The 19,830-nt window shown below is 54.5% G+C and overlaps 7 protein-coding genes across 7 annotated transcripts; 3 read left to right on the top strand and 4 right to left on the bottom strand.

Moving 5' to 3' along the window:
* The first annotated feature begins 61 nt into the window (after positions 1-61).
* Positions 62-2,489, top strand: J3D65DRAFT_432355 (uncharacterized protein). Its single transcript, XM_066796200.1, has 4 exons — positions 62-943; positions 1,005-1,297; positions 1,344-1,833; positions 1,887-2,489. The coding sequence occupies exons 1-4, from the start codon at positions 301-303 to the stop codon at positions 2,261-2,263; spliced, it is 1,803 nt and encodes a 600-aa protein (XP_066653729.1). The 5' UTR covers positions 62-300; the 3' UTR covers positions 2,264-2,489.
* A 224-nt stretch (positions 2,490-2,713) lies between these two features.
* J3D65DRAFT_432305 (uncharacterized protein) lies at positions 2,714-5,251 on the bottom strand. The gene is made up of 2 exons (XM_066796199.1): positions 3,737-5,251; positions 2,714-3,654 (listed from the first exon to the last, which is right to left on the bottom strand). Exons 1-2 carry the CDS (start codon positions 5,041-5,043, stop codon positions 2,787-2,789), a joined length of 2,175 nt encoding a protein of 724 aa, XP_066653728.1. The 5' UTR covers positions 5,044-5,251; the 3' UTR covers positions 2,714-2,786.
* A 490-nt stretch (positions 5,252-5,741) lies between these two features.
* Positions 5,742-8,197, top strand: J3D65DRAFT_629713 (major facilitator superfamily domain-containing protein). Its single transcript, XM_066800767.1, has 3 exons — positions 5,742-6,338; positions 6,505-7,074; positions 7,172-8,197. Exons 1-3 carry the CDS (start codon positions 6,042-6,044, stop codon positions 8,138-8,140), a joined length of 1,836 nt encoding a protein of 611 aa, XP_066653727.1. The 5' UTR covers positions 5,742-6,041; the 3' UTR covers positions 8,141-8,197.
* A 192-nt stretch (positions 8,198-8,389) lies between these two features.
* On the top strand, positions 8,390-9,438 carry J3D65DRAFT_629712 (methionine-R-sulfoxide reductase-like protein SelR). Its single transcript, XM_066800766.1, has 2 exons — positions 8,390-8,733; positions 8,838-9,438. The coding sequence occupies exons 1-2, from the start codon at positions 8,469-8,471 to the stop codon at positions 9,218-9,220; spliced, it is 648 nt and encodes a 215-aa protein (XP_066653726.1). The 5' UTR covers positions 8,390-8,468; the 3' UTR covers positions 9,221-9,438.
* A 583-nt stretch (positions 9,439-10,021) lies between these two features.
* On the bottom strand, positions 10,022-11,636 carry J3D65DRAFT_669118 (uncharacterized protein; the record flags this gene model as incomplete). Its single annotated transcript, XM_066803166.1, has 2 exons — positions 10,022-10,308; positions 11,621-11,636. The coding sequence occupies 2 exons, from the start codon at positions 11,634-11,636 to the stop codon at positions 10,022-10,024; spliced, it is 303 nt and encodes a 100-aa protein (XP_066653725.1).
* A 2,352-nt stretch (positions 11,637-13,988) lies between these two features.
* J3D65DRAFT_556370 (glycoside hydrolase superfamily) lies at positions 13,989-16,649 on the bottom strand (the record flags this gene model as incomplete). Its single annotated transcript, XM_066797264.1, has 2 exons — positions 13,989-15,926; positions 16,020-16,649. 2 exons carry the CDS (start codon positions 16,647-16,649, stop codon positions 13,989-13,991), a joined length of 2,568 nt encoding a protein of 855 aa, XP_066653724.1.
* A 1,079-nt stretch (positions 16,650-17,728) lies between these two features.
* On the bottom strand, positions 17,729-19,607 carry J3D65DRAFT_432185 (uncharacterized protein). The gene is made up of 11 exons (XM_066796198.1): positions 19,235-19,607; positions 19,155-19,172; positions 19,082-19,098; positions 18,684-18,771; positions 18,499-18,633; positions 18,417-18,446; positions 18,321-18,362; positions 18,240-18,266; positions 18,138-18,192; positions 17,986-18,090; positions 17,729-17,937 (listed from the first exon to the last, which is right to left on the bottom strand). The coding sequence occupies exons 1-11, from the start codon at positions 19,494-19,496 to the stop codon at positions 17,829-17,831; spliced, it is 888 nt and encodes a 295-aa protein (XP_066653723.1). The 5' UTR covers positions 19,497-19,607; the 3' UTR covers positions 17,729-17,828.
* Positions 19,608-19,830: the final 223 nt, after the last annotated feature.

Below are 19,830 nucleotides of genomic sequence, written 5' to 3'. Positions count from 1 at the left end.
ATTTCCCGCCATCACGTGCGACGCGACTGCCTCGCGACGACCTCGAGACGACACTCCCGCGCCGGGCTTCAATAAAACCGTCTCTTCTTCATCCCATGTCCTCATCCCTCTGCCTCTCTCTCAACACCTCGAAGCCAATGATCTCATCGCACCCAATTGCCTCATCGACTGGTTGTTTGCGACGGGAGGTGCAGGGCTGAACGACAATCCGGATCAGGCCGTGAACCACTCGGCTGCTCCCTCTGACAACTCTCAGAGCCGTGATCTTGATCTTCGCCATCACTTCCATCATTATCCGTCATGCTCACGCAACTTTGGGCCTTATTGATATCGACGCTACCTACTGCTCTGATTCTGACCGCTGACGCCGCAGTCGCGCCTTCAAGGATTGAAAATGCAGTCCTCACTTCGCCTGACGTCTATTCGGAGAGTTTGGTTGACATGCTCCTTCGGGCTCCAGTCTATGAGCCTCAGGTCTTTGAAGTGGCCCAGAAGCGCATCCGTGACATGGAGTCTTCACCTGCATGTCAGCAGCTCGCAACGACGACTCTGATCGACTCGTGTCAATCGCTTGATCTGATGACCGGCTCCGGCTCCCACTCCGCTTCTCAGAACCCCATGGATGTGATCAAAAAGGAATACTCCGCCAGGTTGGCAGTCTGTGAGTTGCAAGGCATCAAGGACGGGGTTCCCAGGGAATGCAGCCCGTTCGTTCCTTCAGTCGACGCGTGCAGAAGTTCCCAGCCAAGAGGATTTTTCGACCGTTACATGAAGCAGACAAAGGGAGGACCAAGGCGCCTCTGCTACCCCAATTTCACTCAGCAGGAATTGAAGACTTGCGCCAATGCCCTCTTCAACCATCCACAGCGCTGGACCAGTTTCAGCAATGCGAGATCCAACGCCATCATCATCTGTCAAGCAAGCAGGGCGGCGGTGGAAAACGGTAAGTACCATGGAGCTGCTGCATATTTTCATACGAAGGACGCCCTCTTACTTTGCAGCAGATGAGTATCTCAGGAAATTGAGGGAAGCTACCGACGCTCAATCAGGCGCAGCCGAATCTCTGGTCCAGATCATCCACGAAGTGCAAGCCGCCTTCAGCCAGCAGAAGGCCTTCACAGAAGCGGCACATCAATTTCAGTCAGAGGTCATCTCCCAGAACGAAGCGGCATTGGCGCAATCGGACCAGGTCGTCACCAGCATCTTCGCCAAATTCGAGTCTTCAGCACATTCGGTGCTCCTCGGGTTCCAGAAGTATCTTGATGCTTTCAAGAATGATGCCGATGCTCTCGATGTGGTATGTCTCTTTGCTCACCAATGCCAACGTTGCTAACTCGCTCTAGAATCTGAAAGACGCAGGAGCACAGGTTCGGCAATTTCAAGATGGACTCACCCAACTCTTCGATGACGCGATTTCCAAAGACAACGAGCGTGCGGCTTCCCTAGACACCGCTTTGGGTCACCATCAGGGCCAGGTAGAGGTTGTCCAGCATGCCTTGGAGAATGTCCGGGATACCACCGTCCGAGACCTGGCTGAGCGAGTTCTGGGTGTTGAGGAGTTCGTGAAGCAGCAACTCCTGTTGGTTCAACAGGCCCTAGAGGGTCAGCGTACATTCCAAGAGATTCAAACTCTCATCATGGAGAATCAAACCGCCATAGGAACGAGCCTACTTGCCCAGCAACACGTCATCGAAGAAAATTCACAAAAGATCAAAGATCTTCCTTTCGCCGGCATCGGATCAGTCCTTGCGACATGGTTAGGCCTGTCTCTGGCTATCATTATATTGAGCAGAGTGAGCGTCTTTTTGGCTGCTGCCCTTGCTTGCAGCGCCGGTACGTCCAAGGAGTCTCCGTCTCACGTTGCATATGGCTAACAAGCTTTCCAGGTGCTGCTACCTGGGTCGAGTCCACGGATCTCTCCATGCTGGCCAGGGTGTTCAACCTCGAGCTGAGCCTCTCGATCCCCCCAACAGAGTCCAAGTTGACATGCTTCATTTTCTGGAGCTTGTTGACTGCGATCGTCTTGATGGCCGGCATCATCCTCTACAAGACTCAGTCCACGCTCAAGATTCCCTCTCTCCGCGCCCGAGACTCGTCGTTTCTTGATCCGATGGCCCAAGAAGAAGCATTCCATCCTGCGCGTCACCACAGCCCAGTCTTCTCTTCGCTGAGGCCTACTTTCAGCAAAGAAGAGCCATTCTCTTTCCCCTCTCGCGAGAAGTGGGTAGACCCCCGCCAGCACATGCGGGGACACTCGGTCTAGAAGACTCCACGAACGACTTGAAGAGCGGATTGCATTTTTCCTTTCCCTTGATATTAGCGCCCATATACCCCCTTGCTTTTGCTTCGTCGCTTATATCCCCAGCATTTCGTCATTTTTTCACTTTCGCTTGCTGCTTCATTTCCCGTGCAGCGACTTGCTGCTAAAAATTCTCAGCGCGACTAGAGGGGCCATTCAACAGCGATCATGGCGTTTCGGGTCAACAGCTACTTGCCTTTTCATTTGCTTTCCAAGCGGCAGCACGAAATTTTGGTATCTCTCTGGCTCCGACGAGCTGGAATGCTTCTTTCTATCCTAGTTCCAAGGAATCCGAGTTTCTCTTTTCTCTTTTCCCTTTTGCATCACTTTACAGCATGTTGATTCTCCTCATTGTCTTCGTTTCCATTGCATCCCCCAATCTCGGCACCAGACCCTGTGTGCTGGCTATGTAATAATGTACAAGAACCTCGAACTTGAACCTCGCACCAATCCACGTCGTCGCCCCTCAAAATTCATCCCCACACCGCTAATGCGCATTCATCTTCTCAACCGCGCGCACCACCCTGGTCACCTCACGCCTCAGGTCCGTGGGGCCCTCGGCCAAAAAGCCATGCGCATCCTCCACGCCGCCCATCCCCAGGATACTGTTCGCCACCAAATCCTCCCAATGCTCCAATCCTTCAATGTAAACGTGGAAGCGGCGATCAGTACTTCCCAGGTACGCAGCGGTGGTCAGCTGGCTGGCGAGGCGCTGTGCTCTGGAGAGTGGATGCGGTGGGCCGGGAGGGATCGTGATGGTGTAGTTGACGATGAGCGAGGGGGCGAGAGGCAGGTGCGCCACGATGGCGGCGATGTCGAAGGACCAGACGCGCGTGTAGGGCTCGCGGATCTCGACGACCCAGGGCGTTGCGCCAGTCCTGAGCAGGCGCCCAATGTGCGGGAGCGGTTGCTTCGGACGTGGGGAGGAAACGTCGGTGTCCTCGTCGGTGTCGTCATCGGCACCAGCGGAGCTGGAGCTGGAGCTGCAAGTGTGCGTTGGAGACGTTGGTGGGCTGGATGCATGAGGGATACGCAGCGATGTGAGGAGGTCGAGCAGCTGCTCGCGGCCGCAAGGCTGGTCTTGCGGCAAGAGATGTCTTTGCAGTTCTGGAGGGACAGCAAGCTGCAGCTCCTTGGAGCTTGTATCGATAACAATCTTGTTCATATTGAAGGGGATGGGCAGCGTGGACCGGCGAGTATCGTATGAGACCCGGAGGAGCGACGGCGAAAGGTTGGAGCGAAGCGTCTTCATGCGGTTGTCCCATTTGAAGCCGTGGTGGTCGGTGAGAGCGAGCTCGTAGATGCGGCTTCGAATGGTCCTGGGGAGAGATGAGAAGGTTACAGGTGCCGGTGGGCTGGAATATTGTTAGCTGATTTATCCACTACAGTTTATGCCACGACTTTTATGACCAAGCCTCGTAGCAAAAGTATACGTACGCTTCGAGCTGCAGGGTGCTCCTGAAAAGACCTTTCCGAGGCTGTTGGTCCATATGTGTAACCCAAGCACCGGGCATGTTGTTTCCGAGTTTCATGCTCAACCACAACTCATCCAACAGGGAGAAACGACCGATTATCCTGAAGGGATCCAAGAGAACGTATGCAGTGACAAAGCCTAGGAGAATAAGCGTGTCGACGGGTGTACACACGAAGTACTTGAGCGCGGTGAAGACGACGGCAAAGACCTTTACAACACTCTGAACGAATGAGACTGTATGACGGATGGTCGACAAGGCCAACGATTTCAGCGTAGCGCGGGATTGCTGTCTCGATATTCGAGGGTCGCGGAGTCTGAGCTTGAAATGCAGCTTTTTGGCCAGGTTATACCAAGGAACAAGCGTGACGAGGAGGCAGACAAGAAGACTCGCCAGTATAAAGACCGCGGACTGAAGCAGAAGCCGTCGATTCGTCAGAATGACCTCTCCTCCTGACGCGAAGATCTTGAAACAACTCGAGATCCAGATCTTGCACAAAGCGAGCAGCGAAGTGATGTGGGTTTCCGAAGATTCGATGAGAGCGCCCACGCTGTCGAGCAAAGCGCGAAAGAACCTGACCACGAGAGGCACACCAGCTGCAGCTATACGGAGGAAAACCCCACAGAAATGGGACACGGCATTGCATGTCCGGCTCAGATGGGCGGAGAACGCGTCCTTGGCCGTGTTAAAGCTCGAGATTCCTGTTTTTGTGACGTCCTCAATGTGATAGCCCCCTACATCCAGCGACTGTATGATGAATGTGGCATTGAATCGTTTCTTGAGATGGTGATCATTTTCGAAAATGCCAGTCTGGATGAGATGGGACTTTCGAGCTGCACTTCGAAGCAAGTAACGTGGTCGTGCCAGAGCTGATCCGCGAAGCTTGTCGAAATAGACTCGAAAGGCCGTGACCAGTGACTCGAACTGGCTTGAAGCTGCGTCGCGGAAAGGTCCAAGGCTCGGCCATGCGGGCGCGGGAATGTGGTTCAAAAGGTGGTCGCCGGAGGTGGTGAGGAACTCGAATGCATTTGCTGCCTTTTGCTTCAGAGGATCGAGCCATGATTGTGGAGAGAACTCGCGATCTATCTCAAAGACGAGTGGCTGCAGCAAGTTGATCTTGACGAGGGTGACAAGGCTCTGCAGGCGGTCGCTCAAGAGGCTTTCTTGCAGCCAGTGATGGATGATGGCGAGCCATTGGAGAATGGTGGCGTAGAAGATGGACAAGTAATGCGCGCAAGCATCTTTGAGGCGGTGCAAAGAATGGACGTCCATAGTGACGCGTCGCCAATGGAGCTGGCCACTAGTGTGGTCACAGTAGATGTTGTCGGAGAAAATTGCAAGGGAAGATGGAGAGGGAGAGGGTTGGTGGAAATGCAGTTCGCAGCTGTGTTTTTTTGGCCTTCATGACAACCGGAACGGCGCAGACTCGCGGCAAGAGCAACGCACCAAACCACAACACTCACCTCCCGTCGACCTTAATCACCCATCCCATCTCTTCCCACATCATTTCTTCCGCGGAAAAAAGACGTGTAAAAATCGAAAGAAGATACGGCGAAACCCATGAAGGAGAAAAACTGATTGAACTCAGGAAACCCACCAACCTCCTCCTCCTCCTCCTCCCCCCTTACAGTAGCGGCAGATTTTCCCACTCCACATTACTTCGACCAGCTCGCCACTGGGAGTGTCTCGATGACACGACCCAAAGAGCCGCAGGAGCCGAAAAGCGACGAATTTTCCACCAACTTCCCAATCAAATCGACGTGCGTACGAACCGGACTTTATGCCATGGCCTTCTTCGGCATCGAAACCTTTCAGAACAGGAAGATACAGCCGAGTGAGTCGTGGGTGGGTGAGTGCAGGTTTGCAGAGAGGTACGGTACGGTACATGGAGGTCGGCAGGAGAAAGATTTGGCCGGCTGCAAGGGCGGCACGAGTCGACGGCTAGCAGCCTTGACCTCCGCAGCGAACATGGCACAGCGACAGCAGAACCATAACCTAACTACAGCGAGCCAACCATGTCACGCCTGTGCTATTCCTTCTTCGGAGGCGATAGCGCGCGCGCTTAGCCACAAAGCTGCTGCTTACGACAACGGCAAAGTCGGCACCGCCTGCAGGCATTGGATACACACCTACTCGCGTGGCCTTCCAAAATGGCGTGCCATGGCGCTTTGTCCACCGACTTTTCAATTCAGCTCAACCTCCGATCCATCATCACCAATGCCTTGAAACCTTTACACACCCTTTGAAGAACGGCAGCAAAATTTCGTTCGATGGTGACTCCCAAGAATGCATCACGTGCTCACGATGGCACTGGCGAAGGAGACGGGCGCCAACAAACCAACGAGGCGACGCCTCTATTAGGAAGAGCCTCGCAGCGGGAAGCTGGCAACCTGGAAGATGACGAGCTGTCTGTGCGAGCGACTGGACTACCTCTCATCGACGAGGATGAGCAAGCAGGAAGAGCAAAGGAACCCCCAGTGACATGGCGATCACTTCCCCGCAAGGACCAGCTCTTGATTTTGACGCTGGCAAGGCTATCAGAGCCTCTGACCCAGACTTCGCTCCAGGTGAGCCTCATCTTCCACAGAGCGGATGTTCAAATGTCTCTGAATATGTCACGTTCTCGTTGTTCCAAGGAGCTTGGACGCTTCTTGACGACCCCTGTTTTATGTGCTACGACCATTGGTCACCAAGAAGACTGTCATGCAGTATAGCTGATTCAATGACTACTAGTCCTACATGTTCTATCAGCTCAAAAGCTTCAATCCTTCGCTTCCCGATTCCACAATCTCGTACCAGGCCGGTATCCTTCAAGGCGCCTTTAGCGCCACACAGTTTATTACTGCCATTCTCTGGGGCCGTATCGCAGACTCCGAATGGGCCGGCCGAAAGAGAGTCATCCTTATAGGACTGCTCGGCACTACCATCGCGGCACTCGGGTTCGGCTTCTCGCACAGCTTCACCACGGCCGTGATATTCCGGAGCCTTGGAGGGGCTCTGAACGGCAACGTTGGTGTCATGCGGACAATGATTTCTGAGATTATCAGAGAAAAGAGGTTCCAGTCTCGTGCCTTTCTCCTCTTGCCAATGACCTTCAATGTTGGTGTCATTATTGGCCCTCTACTCGGTGGCATACTGGCCGACCCTGTTGGCACATATCCTTGGCTCTTTGGTCCAGGTTCGTGGCTTGGTGGCGAGGACGGCGTGGGATGGATGCGGAGATGGCCTTATGCTCTGCCCAACCTCGTGAGCGCTGTATTCTTGTTCTCGGCGGCCTGCGCAATTTACTTTGGTATGGAAGAAGTAAGTAAGAATAATGGAGTGCCGGTTGTGTGTGCGATCGTCTTTGCACTGGGCCTTGACCATGTCGAGATTGGAGCGCCATGGCTGACAGTTGCAGACTTCAAGTGCTCTGCGAGACAAACCCGACTATGGATTGCGCATCGGACGCTGGATCAGTCGCAAAATATGTTTCGGGCGTTCGAAAAAGGACTATGACCCACTTCCAGCAGAGACCACCGCCACGGGTCAAGATGGTCGACCAGGGGTCCGAAGGTATGGAACGACATCTGATAATCAGACTTCGAGACCTGCACCCATGCAGAAACTGCCATTCCGGCGCATTTTCACCCGAAACGTGGTGCTCACATTCTCATCCCACGCGATATTGGCATGGCACATTGGCACGTTCAATAACCTCTGGTTCGTCTTTTTGTCAACCGGGCGCTTCGATCCCGAGCACCCGGTGCCGCCATCGCACCACTCGCAGACTCTACCGTTCAATTTTACTGGTGGCCTTGGACTCCCTCCTGCGCGCATCGGCATGGCTCTCGCGATCCTCGGCTGCATCGGCCTGTCTCTTCAGCTCATAGTGTATCCGCCGCTGAGCACGAGGCTCGGCACCGTCCGCTGCTACCGCTTCTTCCTCCTCCTCTTCCCCGTGGCGTACATCATCATCCCCTTCCTCAGCATCATTCCATCCCAGACTCCCCCGCCGCAACCAGCGTCAGGCCCACTGGTCTGGATCGCCATCACAGGAGCGCTCCTCTTCGTCGTGGGCGGTCGGACTTTTGCATTGCCTTCTTCAACCATCCTCATCAACAACTGCTGCCCGCATCCAAGCGTTTTGGGCACAATTCATGGCATCGGTCAGTCAGTGAGTAGCGGCACGCGGACTCTTGGGCCTATGCTCGGCGGTTGGATCTTTGGTTTGGGCTTGAAGATGGGCGTTGTAGGCCTTGCTTGGTGGATGCTTGCGTGCATTGCGCTCGCGGGAGCATTCCTGGCGACTATGGTGCGTGAGGGTAGCGGACATGAGATTCTGTTGCCGGGAGAGAAGGAGGAGGATGTTCACACTGGGCGTCATTAGCCGTAGCGGGACGTACTGAAAGAACATTGCGTGGAACTAGAAATCGAAATGGATGCATTTTCTCCTGAGTTGAATAACCTGCTCCATCTTCTGTGGAGAAAACAAAGGAATGGAAGCTCGAGCCACACGAACGTCTGGACTAGGGACCGGGTTCCTGTCTTTTCTTTGCCGCGGGGCTTCGAGGGATGAACCGATGACGCCATGACACAGGTCCACCGACCCGACAGCTCCAAAGCATCCCTCCGACTTTCTTCGTCTCACTCCCCATCCTCGCCACAACCCCCCAATCCACCGCCTACCAAACCAAAAGCCAACCGACAGCCCTTCCATGCGTTTTCCGTCCTTCCCAACACTCGTCCGGACGCTCTACACCCTCAGCAACAGCACGGCGCGGCGCATTTCGGCCGCCTTCCCTTCGCAAGCAGGAGCAGCACCGCGTCTCGCCTTTGCCACGACCTCGCTGCGAGCAGGCCCCTCGATCCCGTTCCTCGGCGCGCTCTTCGGATCCAGCATCTCTCGCGGCGGACGAGACAGCGACATGTCGTACCCGGTGCAGAAGAGCGACGAGGAGTGGCGGGCGGTTTTGTCGCCTGGTAAGTTGAACCTGCAGCCACATCTACCCTCCATTCTCTCCCAGATAGCTCCCAGCAATAATACGACGCACAAAGGAAGCTAACACGACGCGCCCTCCTCGCAGAGCAATTCCGCGTCCTCCGCAACCAAGGCACCGAAGCGCCCTTCAGCGGCGAATACGACAAACACCTGCCCTCGTCGGGCGTCTACGCGTGCGCGGGGTGCTCGGCGCCGCTGTACACGGCGTCGCACAAGTTCAAGTCCGGGTGCGGGTGGCCGGCCTTCTTCGACACGCTGCCGGGCGCCGTGGTGCGCCACGAGGACAGCACCTTTGGCATGGTGCGCACCGAGATTGTGTGCGCCAACTGCGGCGGCCACCTGGGCCACGTCTTCAAGGGCGAGGGCTACCCCACGCCGACCGATGAGAGGCATTGTGTCAATAGTGTTAGTTTGAGGTTTAAGGCTGAGGAGAAGGCGGGGGAGGGGGCGAAGGAGAGTAAGGCGTAGAGGAGTGTAGCATGGGGTGGCGTTTGGGTGTGCGGTAGCGTGTAGCATGAGAAGAGCGGCGTTGAAAAGGGAAAGAGCGAAGGTGCAGACTCAGTGTGTTGAGCGTTGCGGAGAGGGTGTTTTTGTGTACGTTGAAATCTGAGATGCCCACCTTGATTTCTTATCCTCAGATCCGAATCCAATGCACAAGCAAAGCAACAGAGTTTCCAGTCTCTCGGCATTGGTTTGACTTGATTTCACTCATCGTTGAGGCCGTCACTGCCGACTTTGCCTGCATATATACTGCATCAGTGGAGCCTCAGAAACCCATGAGAGGGAAAGTCACAGGAGCTCTCACACCCGTTCTCCGGCTTCTCTCCTCCCTTTACTCCTGTACTCCCAATCAACCCTAGGTCTACCCAAATGCCCGCATGTATGTCCTCCAATATCCGGCGATCGTGTCGTAATCCCTCGTCCAGCGGCAGGCTGCCAAATAGCCTGCAAACCGTCCTTTCTTTCCACTTTCCAACCGTCTCGCTTGTGTATAACAAAAAAAGAAGAAGAAAAGAAGGTATTCAATGTAGGGAAAGATTGTCCAAAGGTCGGCGGCGTCCGGTTGTCCTCGGCAATTGCTCATCTCCTGGTTGGCGTGTGCGTGGGTATCTCATTCATGCTCTTCTGCATAACGACATGTAGACGTCTGCGTGTGAACAGCTCCGCCTCCTCTTGCTCCAAAGAATAGGCTCCCCTAAAATGGCAGCAGATTGTATTTGTTTCCCGAATTGCGCGAGATGGCCGTGAGCGGAGAATTCGGGAGGGAGTTTATGCCTCGCTCTGCTCGCTCTCGCTGGCCGTGGGGCGGGCGAAGCCGACGCGCGACTGCAGGCGGTAGATGAGGTAGCCGATGATGGCGATGACAGAGAAGAGCGAGATGATGATGACGAAGATGACGAGGTTGCGCTTCATGGTTGCGGATTCCAAATGACAACGAAGGGGTGGGGTTGCGCTGGCGTTCTCGCGATGCGGACGATGGGGTGTTAAATCGAACGTAGATGGAGTAATGTAGCCGAGCAGAGCAAGCACTGGCGGAGAATCTGGGGTATCACAATCTGATTTGTGTCAGTGTTGGTCTGGTGTAAATTCGAGGATGACAACAGGCAAACTTACAGTTCTATGACACTGTACAGACAGGACAGACAGAGACAGACAGACGACAACTGGTCCAGCCGACGGGATGTGAGCGTCGCAGACGTCCCCAAAGCGGAGATGGACCGGGGCCCAGGCAGCTTGGTCAAGCAGGCAGCTCGACGCAAGAGAGAAAAAACAAAAGCTTAGCTTTTGTTAGCGCGCGATGCAAGAACAGCCACACGTGCTCCACGCAAAAGCGATTGAAGTCTGGGAGCAGTGGGTGGGTGGTGTGTGTGGGTAGGTGGGGATGGGCAGAAAGATTGTAGGCGTGGAATGCCACGCAGTTTTTGTACGGAGACGCAAAATTGGAGCGAGGTTGGAGGGGGAGGTTGGTTGTGGTGGATGAGATGGCTGGTCAGATCCATGTCGGTTGCCCTGACCCTGGTCTTCGCATTGCCATGGCACCCATGGCGCTGAGGTGTGACAAGCAACGGATGAGAAGATTGGGCTGTCCAACGTGCAGCCTGCTCATTGGCGTTTGGTGGTCGTCAGTCGGAAATGTCAAACGTGTTGCAGAGGTCAGATGTGCTTTGGCAAATGTTTGACGGGGAGGTGTTGCTCTGCTGTGCCTGCCCCGCGGCCACCAACTCTTGCCCGTCCTGCCCGTCTTGGTTTAGCTCCCGCCCGATTGCTCGCTTAGTCCCGCTAGTGGACCACACCCCTGCTCGCCCTCCGTTTGCTTCCACCAAACACTCGCACCTTGTCGCAACATTTCAAGACTGGCTCTTCAACTTCGAAAAAATTCGCATCGTTACTGGATTCTTCTCGCCTCTGGCTGCAGATTGCTTACAGAATTCCCTACATCTACCTCAAAGAATGAGCCTGAGCTCACCGCTTAGAGCGGTTCCTTCAAAGCACCACCAACCGCAACGAGAGGCAATCGTGTCGCGCCTCCAACCTTGCTAACCTTCAAGATTTGCGTCTTCTCCTCTACAGGTAAGCCAGAGCATACTCTCATCCATCGATCCGCCAAAAAGATCATATTCCAGATCAAACAGGCCCAACAACACTACCGCACAAAGCACGGCCGTGTTGTGCTGGTTTCTACTCACTTGAGGACTAGAGCGGTAGTCTGAACCCTCGCTCGTCTTCTCTCTTCTGATTGAATGTTCTGGAAGCTCAAGCTAATTTGTTTGGCAAGCAGGTCTCCCTCCCGCAACCCGGTCAGAGTTATCGCTGCCGCCGAACCTTCCTCCCCCACCTCACTTGCCCACAACGCTTCTACAAACATACTGTTGCTGTCTAGCATGGTGTCTTGATATAAACAACGGTCTAGAAAATTCGGGAACCGTCACGCTAGTCTGAAAGCCTCGAGGCAATCACCAAGCACCCGCAGCGAATGACTATATGACGCGGGCTCCTCGCCCTCCGCAAAACAACCCAAAAGCTCGTTTTCCGGCATGGCCATCGAAATGAATGGTGAGTGCTAATGCCACGGTACCCGAATTTCTCCGCTCTTCCATGACGATTTGGAAAGATAACCCAAGAGCCGCGCATCAAACACTGTCGCAATGGCACATGCGATCAAAACACCCTGATGCTCGTCGATTCTTGTCTCTTGCTTTCAAGTTCTTGGAAACCCTGCTGACTGATTTATCAGTCCAATTTATTTGTCGCGGTGGTGGTGTTTTACGAATATTTTCATTGAGATTTGTCCACTCCTTCTCTCGCGATCCGCTTTTCACCTCTCCACGCATGATGATCAATATCGGCTTTTTGTTTTGACACAGTGACTGAGGGCCCTATTGAGATGTTGTCTCCGCTGATGCATGAAAACACAGCACTTCCTGATTTCTTTTCCAAAACACATTGTTTCTATCTCGTTTCGAATCCACGCAACTGACTTTCCTCCTCCAGATTTACGTAATTCCAAGCTATAATCTGCCGATTCTATTTCTAAACCGTCGTTACCCGTTTGCAGACAGCTCAATACAATTCCACATGATGGTTTTTGTTAGTATTTGACCACAGAGGGAGACATCCTAGCTAAGAGGGTACTCCGCTGAGGCATGAGAAACGTTCACTCATCTGACTCCTATCTCAACTTCGTTTCCACCTCAAGAAAAGATCTCATGACACTCTACTAATTGTAGTCGCTCTAGAACCACTCATAAACCGACTTCTCACCAATTTTGCCACAACACAGAGGTATGTAGATGTCGATGCGCTTCCGCGGGCCCTTTTACCTGCTTCCTTTACATGATGACCAAATATCTCTCATCTGTTTGAAAGCCACATATTACTATCTGTTGGCACATGAGAAAACTACCCTGCTGATCTCTCGATACCACATACCCTCAAAAACGACCCAAAATATCGGTGCATGCAGCTGACTTGACCATTACAGAACCTCCAATCAAGCCAAGAGTTTGACGCTCCCTCGAAATAATCATCCAAGAAGTACGTAGCATCATTGCCTCCTGAAACCTCCCGCCCCATGTTGCCATGATGAGTCAAGGTTCTTGCGTGGATTGCGAGCCACGCTTTTACAAGCGATGGCGTATGCAAATAAAATTCCGTTCTGACAATATATCCGCTGTCTCCAATTCCCACCTCAAGCTTCTGTATATAGAACTCACTGCTGGCTACAGATCTACTGGTCAATCTGCTGCCCTCAATGTCTCCCGTGATCTCGGACAAAAGAAAACCGCTGGTGATTCCTAAAGCAGATTCAACCGCAGCAGTCCCAGCTCTCAAACCAAGAGGTACGTGCATTTACATAAAGCTTCACGCCTACTTCTCCTACAATGATGACCAACCTACACATCCAGCACAAGAGCCACACCACAAGTGCTGGCACATGCAAACAACATCCATTCTGACACCTCCCTGCTACTTTTCCCAACTTTCAACATCCCAAGCATGACTCAAGGTCGCTGACACTCCGATGTGGGCGAAAAAAGCACTAGCAACAAATCGAACGCAAGATAGGTACGTGTCTATGGCGCGACACATCAGCACTACGAGCCCCATTCCCTGAGTGATGGAAGAACCAACACCTAGATTACTACCTCGAAAGCCTCGCTCGGATGGGCTGGCACATGTCACCAATATACTTTCTGACCCCACATGAACGCCCCCAGACAGTCACTTCTCTCCGGCACCAGACTTACGCTAACGATTTCCAAAGCAGGTTTGATCGCAGTGTCTCCTCTAAAGCGTATGTCATAGGTGTGAATCCATGCTCGGTAGGTATATTTGGCTGGTCAAAGGTAGACTGTACGATGTGAACATCGACGCGTCTATTTTCGCACAAGGCATGAGACGAGCACGTAGCATGAATCAATCTCAAGTCCATTGTCGGTGCTGGGCAAAGATCAAAGATGATTGCACAAAAATTTTGTCAATCTGTGTCCATTGAACTCCATTTCTCAAAAGTGTTGTATGATCTAAACAACTGTGTCGTGCTCGCTCGCTCGCTCGTTTACAAAAACACTACACGATAGAAAGGGACAGGTGGAAAGGAAGAAAACGAAACGAGATTGACCGAGAGGACCAAGATGAGAAGACCAACGCCAACAGCAGTCCCAAATACACTCCTTTCCCCCCCTTCTCTCTCCATTCCATCTTTCCCACGACAACGACAAAGACTACAGCTCCCTCAGTAGTACTCCGGCAGGCCCTGCTTCGAGAAATCCGGAATGGAGCTAGTATTGCACTGAAAGGCGGAGCGATCCCACGCCTTCTGCGGCAATATACCCGCCTTTATGCCCGCCTCATAGCTCCACTGAGTCGCCTTCTCCGTCTTCCAGGTCCAATAGAACCAGCCCCAGCCCTGCTCAAAGCTGTACATCTGGGCGAGGGCAAAGTCCATGAGCCACGACTTGTACGTGTCCGAGTACTGCGAGGGGTCGGCGTTGGCCGGGTCGCAGTCGCAGCGCGGGTTGTTGCTGGACGGGCACGTCGGGCTGAGGACCGACGTCGAGCTGTTGCCCGTGTTGTACGTGCCCTCCCAGCGCGTGCCCCACCCCACGTTGTTGATGTACTGCGTGCAGTCCGTGTCGGCCTGGCTCCACTCGCCGCACATGGTCGGCCCAAACCCCGTCGTCTTGTCCATGGACCGCAGGCTCTGCTGCGTCCACCCCTTGCACGCGAACTGCAGCTTCTCCGCGTGCGACAGCACGATCTGGTCCACGTTGAAGATGACGTATTGGTGCACGTCGAGCAGCAGGTTGTCGTAGTTTTGCAGCTTCCCCTGCCAGTTGTCCAGCCCCAGGAACCCGTCGCCGAAGACGAGGATGCCGGTGTAGTTGTTGCCGCGGATGGTTGGGATCACTTTGTCGTACCAGTCCAGCACGTCTTGCGTCTTGAGCTCTACCATGCGTGGCTCGTTGACCAGCCCGTAGAGTGTGATGATGTTCTTGTAACGCGGCTGCGCGAAGAATTGTGACAGCTGGTTGTGTATGTCGATGCTGCGCTGGCCGTTGAGTGCGCCGTCGGTCCCATTGAGCCAGCCGATTGCGCCTTGTCGTCCGCTGTGGTTCCATCCGTTCTGGCTGCCTGGCAACCCGTGCAGGTCGAGGTTGACGCGAAGTCCTTGCTGCCGCGCGTATTCAATACCGCGCAAGAGGTAGCGCCACGCGATCTTGGGCACGTACGGGTCGCCGTCGTACGTCGTCACGGCCCAGTAGTTGAATGGAATCCGCACGTGGTCGAAACCCGCGGCGCGGATGTCGACGAATGTCTGCTTGGTGATCCACGACGAGTAGTGCTCTTCCAGATTGGTCTTACACTTGGAGGCGCCCATGCTCGTACACAGCGTCCACTCGTCTATCACGCCGTCGCTGGTCTTGTACGACTCGAAGAAGGACGGCGTGATGAAGGGCTCAATGTTCAGCCAGCCCCCAACGTTGACTCCGCGAATGGGCATCTCGCCGTACTTGAACTCCCCGTCCAGTGCCGGAACACGGTCGTTGGCCCGTACTGTATCGTCCCACGTGTCGTTCAGGCCCATGATTGAAAGACCGCCGACGGTCTCGTTGGTAAAGGTCACATTGAAGTCGACCGTGTCGTACCAGGCAAACGGGTCTAGCAACCCGCCTTGAGCCCATTTGGGGATATCGTCCTCCGACATGCCGTTGAGGTTGCTGTTGTCCGGTTTCGATGACTGCGAGGAAGACGAAGGGCTCGAGGAGTCGTCGCTCTTCTTGTTGCCTCCAATCACGACGGCGACGGGGATGATGATGAGAAGCAAGAGAATGACGATGCCAGTGATGACGAGCCACTTCTTCCTCTTTATCTTACTCCAGAAAGATTCACGGGGGAACTTTTCGTCGTAGCCATCGCTGCTTCCATCGCCGCTACCGCCACCTCCTCGATGATGCGTGCGATGTTGATACTCTTCGCCGCCTTTTTCGAGATGCGTGCCACTGACGATTCTTGAATTGCGGCTCTTGGTTTCGGCACCCGTAGCCAGGGCTCTCTCCTTCCGTCGTCTACGTCTCTTGTCTCTTTCGTCTTCAGAGTACTCCCTACGCCTGCGTCTTCTCTCTTCCCTCGAGTCAGTCGTGTAAGGGTCATCAGTGTAAGGCTCAAACACCTCTCCATCATCCGCCACGACTCTTATGCCATCGTCGCCCCTCGCTCTGTCGTGGTCTTCGCCGACGACTCTGATGCCGTCGTCTCCCCGAACCCTGATTCCATCATCCGCCGCTGCAGCCGCAAAGCCCATTTCTCTTTCGTATTGCTTTCTCTTTTCGCGCTCCAGCCTCCTCTGCTTTCTTTCCTCCTTCTCCCTTCTTGCTGCTTCTTTTTCTTCTCTCAGGCGGTCTTTCTCCAACGCTGCCTCCCGGTCCCGCACCTCCTTCAGGTAATTATCATCGTAGGCAGCAGACTTCCAGCCGGTCCGCGCGTTCAGCTGATCTAGCTGTGCCAGCGCATCGCCGCTCAGCAGAGGTCTTCCGCTTGCCCCGCTATCCCTGCTTGCCGGCGTATCTGTTCCACTGCGGTGATGGTGTCGCCGGCGGTCCTTGGTGGGTGAGGGCGAAGAGCTGTGGTAGGGCGAGTCGTAAGTGGGAGGAGGACGGATTGGGGCTACCGGCGGCAAGTGATTGCCGCTCGAGTCGGTGGCGCGATGGCCGCGGGCACGGCGTTGGCCTTCGCCGCGGCGTGGTGTGTCGCTTTCGTACACGTAGTCGCGTTCGCGGTCGCTGTTGTCGTGGGGGCGAGAGCTGCGCCGGCGACGCTGTCGTGTATCTCGTTCGCGAGACGAGTCCTGGGCACGATGCCGCGGAGAATGAGACTGGGTATTGTCGCGGGGCATTTTTTGCACCCAAAAATACTGAGCAGAAGTCTAGTCGTGCAAATGGCTTCGGTGCGTGCAGCAGGAGAGAAAGGCCCGGACGTGTTGTCTAGGAGGTTGGTGTAGGCGCGTATGTCGGCTGGGGAGTGGACCGGGAAGCGATTGGCTGATGTGCTGGCTGTTACGAAGAGCAAACGACAGGAATAGGTCCCGGAGACGCAAAAAGCATTGGATCAAGCGATTGAAGCTGTGGATTCAATGTGCACAGAAAAGAGCCGGCTGATCTGGTGTTGCAGGCTGCGCGAGGCGCAAGAACAGTTGCCAAAGCAACCAGGGTACAGTGCCGTGATGATGGTCCCGCATAGGTGGATGGGGGATCCTCGTCGGCCTGTGCGTCATTACCCGCTCTCAAAGGCAGCGCATCCTTGACCTGCCACTTGGACCTCGGAAAGCTCTACTGCCCAACATGTGCGGACAGACGGCGATTCTGCTTGAATTCGCTGCTGCAGCGATAAGCGCTTCGAGATTGTACTTGCTGCGCGACGTAACGTGATAATGTGGCGCCGGGAATAGTTACATATGCTGGCGTCTCACCCGCATCAAGCCTCGTTTCCATACCCTCTTCTTGGCTTAGTCGCCGCCACATGGTATCTCGACCGTTCGGGGCCTGGTAGCAAAAGTTGTGGCACACACAACTTCCCAATCACTACCTGTACACTCATGGACACTCGAATGCTCCCTGTTAGTTGTCAGTAACAGCGTATGAATGCTCCCCATCAGTCGTCTGTTGGCGCAAATGAATGCTTTCTATGGGCGTGGCTGACTCCCTACTCTCATTGTGTGCCACGACTTTTGCAATGGAGCCTTGGTTGCAGCGTAGTAAAGGGAGGATTCTGAATAATCCGAATAGTATGTGCATTCCTATGCTGGTGGCTACATTACCCCATGACCAGTCGCAAGCTTTCCTTGCGTCTCCACGAGACGCGAATCTTCAAGAGTAAAAATCGATCGCAACGCAGTCGTTGCTTACCGCCCTGGCCATGAGTTTGGTCTTGCCTGGGTATAAAAAACATTGTCTCGTGTCGGGCCCGTGTAAAAATCTAGAGAGCGCGGTAGCGCGACAGGCGCTACCGGGCCTCGAGCGCCAAAGCTTTTCAAGCTTGACGAAGAAAAAATGAAGTCTCTTGCTCATGTCGGCCGTCATGCGGAGCTGGACGCAGCTGCGTTCGCCTTTCCCTTCGCCTCGGTCTTTTCCTTCTCGTGAGTAGAGGCAGCGTCGTCGTTGTAGAGACCATTGTCTTCAATGTACCTTGCATCAAGTCAGCACATTTGCGCAGAGCCAAGGATGTTGCCATACTTGATCACTGGCTCGGGGACGAGGTAGCGAATGGACATGTCCCTCTTGAGGAATAACCTGATTCTCGTGCTGGAGACGTCGTTCTTGACGAGCTGGTGTATCACACTGCTAATAGTCAGTAAGGAGCAAGCGCATGCCACCGTGTGACATACTAGATGTTGTCCCGCCACTGTTGGAGACTGGCGAGCGCGTCATCAATGTCCGTGCCTAGCGAAGAATAAGCTTCATTCATTTCAAGCACCCTGTAACTTTACCTTCTCTCTCCACAATAAAGGCGCCATCTATGCAGCTGCGTCAGCTCATGTCAAAAAGCAATCGCATGCCATGTTGCTTACAGTGACCCAGGATGTGGTCGAGATCCTTGGGTGCCCAAAGATCTGAAACCATATTAGCACTAGAATTTCACATGATTTTCAGTTGATCAGACTTACTTGGTGTTGACATTGTCTGGATCAAGTCCGCTTCACAAGTGTCAGATTGTTGTATCTGGAATCGCGCACATCAAACACTTACCACCGGCGAGGAGAGCAACCCGGACCTTCCTCTTCTGGCCCGTGTAGTCTTCAATGCCGCCACGCACCTCGTTCAGCTCGTGGTCAAAATGGTCCAGTACAACGGCCGTGGGCTGGTATTCCTTGCGGAGTGGTTCTAGTCACGTGAGCAGGTCTCATCATCGGAAAAGGCCAGACATCTCTTACCCCACTTGTCAACGGCTATCCATGACGAGTCTTCGACAGCGAGCTCGCACATGCGAACGCGGTGGCGTGCCTCTGCCAATCCTGCTTTCTGCGATATGTCAGCCCGTGGTCACCAAGTAGAAATGCACAATGTGTGTCGTCCTGCAATCTAGCAGTGCGATACAAGGCTGCGCTTGGTGGGACATTGCCCCGGGATGACGAGCCCCATCTGCAGGCCTACGCCTCCCCCAAGGCTTCGCCAAGCAGCAGCCAATATCAGATCCGAGCGTTGTTGCGAGATCCGGAAATTTCGCAGACGCCCGGCTCCGATAGAGCTGCGAAACACACATGGTAAATGGCAAATGCGGAGCCGCATTGCCTCGTCGTACGGCGCATGGGCGGGCGCGGTGTAATCGTACCTTGTAGGCATCGCCAACTGGGCACGAGCGTGTCAGTACTCCCATCATGTCAAATTTGCAATGATGCACTTACCAGGCGAAACATAGCCACCTATGCGCGAGTCCTTGTGTTAGCGGTGTTGTGGACCAGCGAGCGGGAGCGGCTCTCCATACCGACGACTTCGAATTCCGTGTTGTACCTGGCCCAATCCAGGGCCATTTCGAATATGCGCAGATGCAGATAGGTAATGGGGCTGAAGGAGCCGCATGCGACCAAGACCAACGGCGTCCTCCCGCTATCGCTCAGGCACTTCTTCAACCTGTGGGTGGGAAACTCGTAGCCTTCCAGCTCCAGGTGGGTGGTCGTCGCCGCATTGTCGACGTCGGGTGCGGGGGCCGCGGCGGAGAGGGCAGCATCCTGGTGTGCTTGCGCCATGAGTAGTTGAGTCGGGGGTGGAAGAGGCAGTAGGCCTGGGTATGGGCGGTGGTTGGGGTGAGGTTCGTTCTCGGAACGATGGTGAGTCGAAGGGTATGACGTCCGAGACGGTAGCGATAGCGGCAGACGGATCGGACGGAGTGGTGAAGGTGGGCGTGCACGAAGCGGAGGATGGATGCACAGGCGCGGGCGTGCGAGGAAATATGGATGCTAGTCGCGGAATTAGGTCGCAGGCCGGCCAGGACGTGGCTGTCCACAGCAGTACCTAGCACGCGACCGGCTACAAGTTGACGCTGTGGGAGCAGCCCGGCGCACGAAGCCTCCCGGTCGCTGG

This window comes from Phyllosticta citribraziliensis (assembly GCF_038025025.1).
Source record: "Phyllosticta citribraziliensis strain CPC 17464 chromosome Unknown J3D65scaffold_8, whole genome shotgun sequence".
Classification (NCBI taxonomy): Eukaryota; Fungi; Ascomycota; class Dothideomycetes; order Botryosphaeriales; family Phyllostictaceae; genus Phyllosticta; species Phyllosticta citribraziliensis.
The sequence above is the reverse complement of the archived record's forward strand: the minus strand, read 5'-3'. Positions and strand labels throughout refer to the sequence as shown.

Coding starts and splice junctions, on each gene's coding strand:
- J3D65DRAFT_432185 (XM_066796198.1), bottom strand. CDS start 19,496: ATGGCGCAAGCACACCAGGATGCTGCCCTCTCCGCCGCGGCCCCCGCA. Junction 18,091..18,137: donor CAGTGGCGGGACAACATCTA/GTATGTCACACG, acceptor GACTATTAGCAG/TGTGATACACCAGCTCGTCA. Junction 17,938..17,985: donor GTCCCCGAGCCAGTGATCAA/GTATGGCAACAT, acceptor ACTTGATGCAAG/GTACATTGAAGACAATGGTC.
- J3D65DRAFT_432355 (XM_066796200.1), top strand. CDS start 301: ATGCTCACGCAACTTTGGGCCTTATTGATATCGACGCTACCTACTGCT. Junction 944..1,004: donor CAGGGCGGCGGTGGAAAACG/GTAAGTACCATG, acceptor ACTTTGCAGCAG/ATGAGTATCTCAGGAAATTG. Junction 1,834..1,886: donor TGCCCTTGCTTGCAGCGCCG/GTACGTCCAAGG, acceptor CAAGCTTTCCAG/GTGCTGCTACCTGGGTCGAG.
- J3D65DRAFT_629712 (XM_066800766.1), top strand. CDS start 8,469: ATGCGTTTTCCGTCCTTCCCAACACTCGTCCGGACGCTCTACACCCTC. Junction 8,734..8,837: donor GCGGGCGGTTTTGTCGCCTG/GTAAGTTGAACC, acceptor CCCTCCTCGCAG/AGCAATTCCGCGTCCTCCGC.
- J3D65DRAFT_432305 (XM_066796199.1), bottom strand. CDS start 5,043: ATGGACGTCCATTCTTTGCACCGCCTCAAAGATGCTTGCGCGCATTAC. Junction 3,655..3,736: donor AGCACCCTGCAGCTCGAAGC/GTACGTATACTT, acceptor ACAATATTCCAG/CCCACCGGCACCTGTAACCT.
- J3D65DRAFT_629713 (XM_066800767.1), top strand. CDS start 6,042: ATGGTGACTCCCAAGAATGCATCACGTGCTCACGATGGCACTGGCGAA. Junction 6,339..6,504: donor TGACCCAGACTTCGCTCCAG/GTGAGCCTCATC, acceptor AATGACTACTAG/TCCTACATGTTCTATCAGCT. Junction 7,075..7,171: donor TTTACTTTGGTATGGAAGAA/GTAAGTAAGAAT, acceptor TGACAGTTGCAG/ACTTCAAGTGCTCTGCGAGA.